Source organism: Benincasa hispida, chromosome 11, assembly GCF_009727055.1.
Source record: "Benincasa hispida cultivar B227 chromosome 11, ASM972705v1, whole genome shotgun sequence".
NCBI classification, from domain to species: Eukaryota; Viridiplantae; Streptophyta; class Magnoliopsida; order Cucurbitales; family Cucurbitaceae; genus Benincasa; species Benincasa hispida.
The window spans coordinates 76,430,373-76,437,694 of NC_052359.1; the positions used below are offsets into that span (position 1 = coordinate 76,430,373).

General features: G+C 31.1%; 1 protein-coding gene across 1 annotated transcript; it reads left to right on the forward strand.

The window, feature by feature from the left end:
• The first annotated feature begins 4,253 nt into the window (after positions 1 to 4,253).
• LOC120091929 (uncharacterized protein At3g28850) lies at positions 4,254 to 6,039 on the forward strand. Its single transcript, XM_039050099.1, has one exon. The coding sequence runs from the start codon at positions 4,526 to 4,528 to the stop codon at positions 5,630 to 5,632; it is 1,107 nt and encodes a 368-aa protein (XP_038906027.1). The 5' UTR covers positions 4,254 to 4,525; the 3' UTR covers positions 5,633 to 6,039.
• Positions 6,040 to 7,322: the final 1,283 nt, after the last annotated feature.

Consider the following 7,322-nt stretch of genomic DNA (forward strand, 5'->3'; position numbering starts at 1 on the left):
TTAGTAAATAATTGAGGTTAAATGTGTAAATCTTAAAACATAGAGACCAAATTGAAGTAAAACTCAAATATCAATGGTAAAATTGTAACATTTTGAAACCTATGGACTAAATTGAAACTAAATTAGAAACTAAGACCCCGTTTAGCAACCATTTCGTTTTTGGTTTTTTATTTTTGAAAATAAGACTATTTCCTTCCTATTTCTTACCATTATTTGCATATTTCCTAAGTATAAAAGTTGAATTCTTAGCCAAATTTCAAAAATAAAAACAACTTTATAAAAACTACTTTTTTTAGTTTTCAAAATTTCGCTTGGTTTTTTAAAAGGTAGATAACGTATGAAAATTTTGGAGGTGGAAATAATGTCTATAAGCATAATTTTCAAAAACAAAATTGTTACCAAATAGGACCTAAACGTGTAACACTTTGAAGCTTAAGACTAATTAGAAACTATATATAATACCTAGGAACTAAAACGGTATTTTTCTTATTAAAAAAAACATTTGTACAGTGTCTCTCTATCTATGTACAATATGTAGAGGTGTAAATTTAAACTTTTGACTTCTTAATCGAAGACATATATTATAATCAAGTGTTGAAGTTAGCAAATAAACACTCTATTATCATATTAAATAGATATAAGATAGATTAAAGCATGTTCGATAGAGAATCAGATTCTGTTTGATGTTCTCCATTTCACTTAAAACAATGTGTTTGGCAGACAATTACATTTTGTTTCTGAAAACTATTTTCTGATTATGTAATCAAAACAATGTAAACTCCAAAAACAACATTTTAATGTTTTTATTATATCCCGATTTTGAATTTTGAATTCTAAATTACATAATTATATTAAATAAAGATAAAAATATTTAAAACTACCCTATTCCATGTTATAAATTTAATTATTTTTTAAAAAGTAAAATATATATAATGTAATATATTATAAATTATATAATTTTATAAAATAATAATAAAAAAAATAACACAAAATATGTTCATAAATAAATTAAAAATAGTTTATTGTCAACTATTATCAGTTTTGGAATTTTTATTTTAAGATTACATACCATTACTTTGCCTCAATCTAATGGGACTCCAAAATGAAATTCTAGAAAGTCAAAATTTACCATTTATTTTATTTGCTTGGTTGGCATCAATTATTAATAAAATACTCCATTGGGTGCATTGGGATTTGGTGTGGGTTGGATTTTGAAAATTAAAATATGTGCATATAACTAAAATTTAGCTAATATATCAATATATGCCAAAAATACAGGAAGGCAATATTTAATTTATGAGGGAATGTAGATTATAACTTTTTTTTTTCTTTTTTGGCTGTCTTTAGAATTGTTTTTAAGAATAATTTTTAAGTGATTAGTAAAAGTTAAGATTATAATATACTAAATAAATAGTGATTCATGAAAATAAAGTTAGTCTATTTAGAATAAAAAGAAACCTATATTTTAAATGAAAGCACAACTTTTCATACTAAAAAACACCATCTATAGAAATATTTTAAAAGTAACTTTTAAAAAATAATTATTTAAAATGGTTTTGTTGGTGGATTTTGGTCAAGAAAGTAGAAAAACTTTTTAGTTATTCTCAAACAATTTTAGGATGTCTATGGTATTTAATGATAGCCTAAGTATAAGTCTATACTTAAAAAGTCTATTTTGGTAAAAGAAAAACTATAAAAATTCTCTCTATATAAGTAAGGGTATATTCGACTTTTGCTTCTTATGCGTAAAACTTTTACAAAATTTAAAAGTGATTGCTGCCCCTCATTGAGGATCTCATATGGAAAGATGGGAAAACATCATAATATTTGAAGAATAGATGGATTACTCATTCGATTATCAATTGGTTTTGAGATGAAACAACATATTCATCTAATGTGATACTAAAGTCCATAAAACCTAAACATATATTTGGTTAAAGAAAAACTAACTCAAGAATGGTGAATAAACAAAAAAAAATACAAGAGGGGCATATTGAGGGTCACACGTGGACTGATGAGGAGACCTTGCAATCTTAAAAAAGATGAATTATTTCTTCCATTGTCAATTAATTTTGAGATGAAACATGTCATATTCATTTAATATGGTATCAAAGCCCTCAAATTGAGTTTTATTGTTATTGTAACATTCTCGGGACATGTATCTATTTTATTACACCCATAAAAGAAGAAAATAATAATATAAAGTAAGTTGTTTTCATTATTCAACTTTTAAAAACAACTATTTTATATCAATTGGATAATGTTTCATTTATACTCGCTTCCTCTCTCTTTTTGTATTATTATGGTTTTATCTTTCCAAATGTAATATTCAAATACACAGTTGAAATCTAAAGATAAAAAACAAGCTTTGGAAAACATTAGGCATTGTGTTAGCAATAATTTAGTTCTTAGTTTTCTGTTTTGTGAAATTTTTGTTTATTTCTTTTCAATTTCTCAATTATAATTTTTCATATTTCTTAAATAAACAATTTAATTTTACAGTGAAATTCTAAAAAAAAAAAAAAAGGTTTTGAAGACTGTTTTTTAGTTTTTAAATTGGATTTTTGAAAACATTCGAAAAAAATTGATAACAAAACCAAAAAAAAAAAAAAAAAATTATGGGTGGAAGCTATATATATATATATATTATTAAAATAAAAAACAGAAGATAATGAGGTCTTACCCATTTAAATAAAATCACCTTTTAACTACGCCCATTTGCAAAATTTTTGTTAAGAGTGGCTTTTAAATATTGCTTGTATGAAAAAAATATTAAACATTTAAAGAACTTTTAAACATCTAGAAGTCCAAATTTGAGAAGAATAGATTCTCGGTGGCTTTATGATTGACGACCCATTCCATAAATATATAAAATTTAACATTTTTCTTTATGTCATAGTGTATTAGCACATTTTATAATGTATCGCATTTAAGATGATCATGCCTACCGTAGTCATAACCATAACGAGATGTTATCTCTATCGTGATCCCCACTTATTTTTATCCAACACAACAAAATAGATATGGCCTGACATTAGAGCTACAATAGACATGATCATCTTTAATTCGATATCTTATAAAATGTGATAGTGCACTTTAGGTTGGATTTTATACATTTGTGAAGACCGATCATTTTTCATAAAGACGTTTGTGAATATAACATCTATTTTTTTTTTTAAAAAAAAAAACTCTAGGTTCTATTTGGTTCTTAGATTTTCAAATGCTACGCATTTAGTCCTTAAGTTTTGAGTTTTGTTTCAACTTAGTAATGCTGTAATTTTACCCTTGAGATTTGAGTTCGTTTTAGTTTGGTCCTTAGGTTTCAAGATTTTACATTTTTAACCTCAAATTTTTATTAAATATTCACTTTAAATAATTGAGGTAAATTTCTATTAATTAATTAAAATTGATTATGTTTTGAAATTTTGAATTTAATTTAAAAAATGATAAAAAAAATAGTAAAGTTTAATTAATTATATTTATTTTAATGATTTTTAATTTATTAACATAAATTAATATTAAGATAGAAAATGAGTATTTAGTGAACAATTGAGTTTAAAAATGTAAAGCTTGAGACTAGGTTGACAACGGGGCGGGACCGGGAGGGTCCCCCGTCCCCAGCCCCGTGGGGAAAATTCCCCCCATCCCCGCCATTTGAAGTGGGGGATGAGGGCGGGGATTCTCTATCGGAGAAACGGGTCCCCGCGGGCCCCATTCCCCGTTTCCGGCGGTGACTTTTGGGCTTAAATTTAGAATTTATATATTTAATATTGGGCTTACAACAAGTCTATAGTATACATTATAAAACATACATATAAATAGGTTATTTTATATATTATAAATTATATATTTATAAATATTAAAATATAATTATATAAAATCGGGATCGAGGCGGGATACCATCCCCGTCCCCGAAAAAATTTTCTAATTTGACCCCATCCCCGCGGGAAATTTTGGAGACATAGAAACCAAATTGAAACAAAACTCAATGTCAATAATAAAATTATAACATTTTTAAATTTATTATATTGAAACCAAACTCAAAGACTAGATGTATAACATTCTGAAATTTATGATTAAAAATATATATTTTTTTTAAAAAAACATATATCCAAATTTCAAAGTGGAAAAGATGCTATTTACTTTTGTAAAGAGAGTGTACTTTTTTTTTTTAATAAAAAAAAAACTAAATTTAAAATAAATTTAAAAATAAAAAATAAAAAAAATAAAAAAAATAAAAGGCATTTCCAAGTCCCATCCCAACCGCGTCTCTTCTGGTCTTTTTCCGTGACTAAGAAGAGAGAGATTTGATTCATCTTCTTCTTCACCCAATTCTGCACTTCCTCACTACTACTCTCCTTCACTTCACCCACCATTTTTCTCTACCAGAGCATGAACTTTGAACAACCAGAATCAGTAGAACAAGAAGAACAAGAAGAAGAAGAAGAAAAAGAAGACGACGACGACGACGACGACGAAGCCTTTTAGTTTACAGAGTGAAACCCAATTCTTCTATTCTTTCTCTATGGGCTGTTCTGCTTCCAGACCCATCACTTTCCCTTCCACTAACCCTGAATCTTCTTCTTCTTCCTCTCCCCCCGTTTCCAGAGCTTTCTCTCTTCCCACTCCTCTCATTCACCATCCCCCCATCAGAGACGGCGACACGCACCATCTCGTTACTCTCACTTCAACCACCTACGGTTCTCTCCTTCTTATTGACCGCCCCAAGACGAATCCCTTGAAATTCTCCGGCGACCAAAACGCCGACCACTCTCATTCACCGGACACGCCTGATTCCGACCACGCATTGTCGCCGGATTCCGTCATCAATACATGGGAACTAATGGACGGCCTCGATGACGCCTTTGATTTCACTTCCGACGCCATTCCTAACCCCGACTTCGCGATTGAGAAAACCCCTTTCAAGTTCGTCGGATCGGGTAATTTCTTGGACAAATCGGTGGATTCTGCTGCGCCGTCTTCCTTGGTTAAGCCGCTTTGGCAGCATTTGTCTGAAGAAGCTCTCCTCGCGAAATTGGACCCTAATGTCGTTTTCAGTTACCGACGAGCTCTCTCTTCCCGGCAATTAGGCTCCAATGGCTACCGAAAAAACGTTAAATCAGTCGGTTCGAGTCCTATTTGTTCTTCATTCTCCAACAATTGGTTCCGTCTTCCCGGCGGAGAAGACAAAGTAGTAATCTACTTCACGAGCTTGAGAGGAATCCGAAAGACCTATGAGGATTGTTGTTCCATTCGTACAATCTTCAGGGGTTTCAGAGTTCCAGTGGATGAACGGGACATTTCCATGGATTCATCTTATAGAAAAGAGTTGCAGAGTGCAATTGGAGGGAAGACAGTGAGTTTACCGCAAGTTTTCATAAGGGGAAAATACATAGGTGGTGCTGAAGAAATCAAACAGCTAAACGAGTATGGCGAATTGGCGAAGCTTTTGGTGGGATTTCCAGTTTGGGATGTGAAAACTGAGTGTGAAAGGTGTGGAGAAGCAAGGTTTCTGCCATGCCCTAACTGCTATGGCAGCAGGAAGGTGTTTGAAGAAGATGAAGGAGAATTGAGAAGATGCCCTGATTGCAATGAAAATGGCTTGATAAAGTGCCCAGATTGCTGCTTCTGAATGCAAATATTTTAGGTATTTACTCAATCATTTATTCCTACAATGATGAAATCAAAATGCTTCTTCTTTGCTGCTGCTTCGTACTTGTAGGATTTATTTGTTCATTTTCCATGAACAGTGTATAATCATTATCAAGGCAAAAAAGAAAGGAAAAAAAAAAAAAAAAAAAAAAAAAGGAAAGAAAGAACAAGATGATGATGTTTTCATGCGTTCTTCAACATATATTGAGTTATGTAGTTATAAAGCAGCACTATTCTGCGTTGGGATGGTGTTCTAAACATTTATATGCATTCTCAATGTTGTTTGGTATTAAAGATGTTCATATCTTACGACCTTACTTGAACGAGATTTGCTATATAAGTTGTACAATTGTGTCCTCAAGTTCTAAAGAGGTTTATATCTTGAAACTGTTTTCTCAAATAGTGTGAATTATTGATTATTGATGTTTGACATGTTTCTCTTTGGTCCCTCGTTAGGTTTTTTGGACGTCGGTGACTAAATCTCTTGTAATTATTCGTTAGATCTTATTCTTCTTGATTTGGGTCTTTTTCTCTAATGGGACTCCCTTTTGTGGATTTAACTTTTTGAATGCCCTTCTATTCTTTCATTCCTTTCCTATTGAAAGTTTGACTTTTCATAAAAGAAAACTACTGATTTTGTTTTGACATACCTTTTTTTTACATGCCATTTTATTAACACTTATATGAAGCATATTCTAGTTATGTCGCATCTTTGAGGACTAGAATGCAAAAGGCAGGAAATTATGGACGAATATCTTAGATAGGTGGCTACCATAGTTGTTTAATTCATGACTTGCATCTGGTTTATGACTTATCTTTTGACAAACTATTTTCATAGTTCTCTTAGAACTTAGGTTAGCTTCTCTCTCAAGTAAATTTCCAAACCTTCTCATCAAGGTCCTTGTAGTTTGCTTCATACATGCCTAAACATGCTTGAAGCGCTTTATTTTGGAGTTTTTCCACATTTGAATGTTCTTTTGGCTTTCAATTCAAATTTGATATGTAATCATCATTTGTTGAAAAAGTTGGGTTTCTTTTTTGTCTGCTTTTGTATTCATATCTTTTGGCTGAGCCTTTCATTTGGTGGTTCGTTCTTTCTTTCTTCTTCTTTTAGTTCTTTTCTTTTATCTTAGTGAAAGTTGGTCTCCCATTAGAAAAAGAAAAAAAGGCTAAACAGAGTCATGTGATAGACAGTTAAGCAGATTATTTCTACACTGTTCACTAAAAACAATTATAAGAAGAAAGCAACCATGCATTGATCAGTTTGATATTGAAGATATATATTCATCTTAGAATTTGTTTCTGAGATAGTAATCACATTAAATAAGTTGTTTAAGTTCCTGATGTTTTGAATGCTTTGACATTTTATCAACTCTTATATGAAGCACATTGGAAATTTCTCATCTTTAAAGAACTTGAATGCAACACCCAGGACAACTGTGAATGTCCTAGATAGGTTACAACTTACCTCCATAGTTTGATCCATGACTTCAAGGGTGTTTGGGAAGGGGTTTCTTTCTTTGGGGACATCCGATAAAATTGAAAGGATGGTCCCTACGCAAGGACGACACACACAAATCGAGGACGTTTGGGAAGCATCTTAAGAGGGGAGTTTAGACAATTTAGACTGAGCTTGGGAAGACTTTTAGAAACACTTATGGGAGAAGTAC

Excerpts from the sequence above, each read along its gene's own strand:
- LOC120091929 (XM_039050099.1), top strand. The coding sequence starts at position 4,526 with ATGGGCTGTTCTGCTTCCAGACCCATCACTTTCCCTTCCACTAACCCT.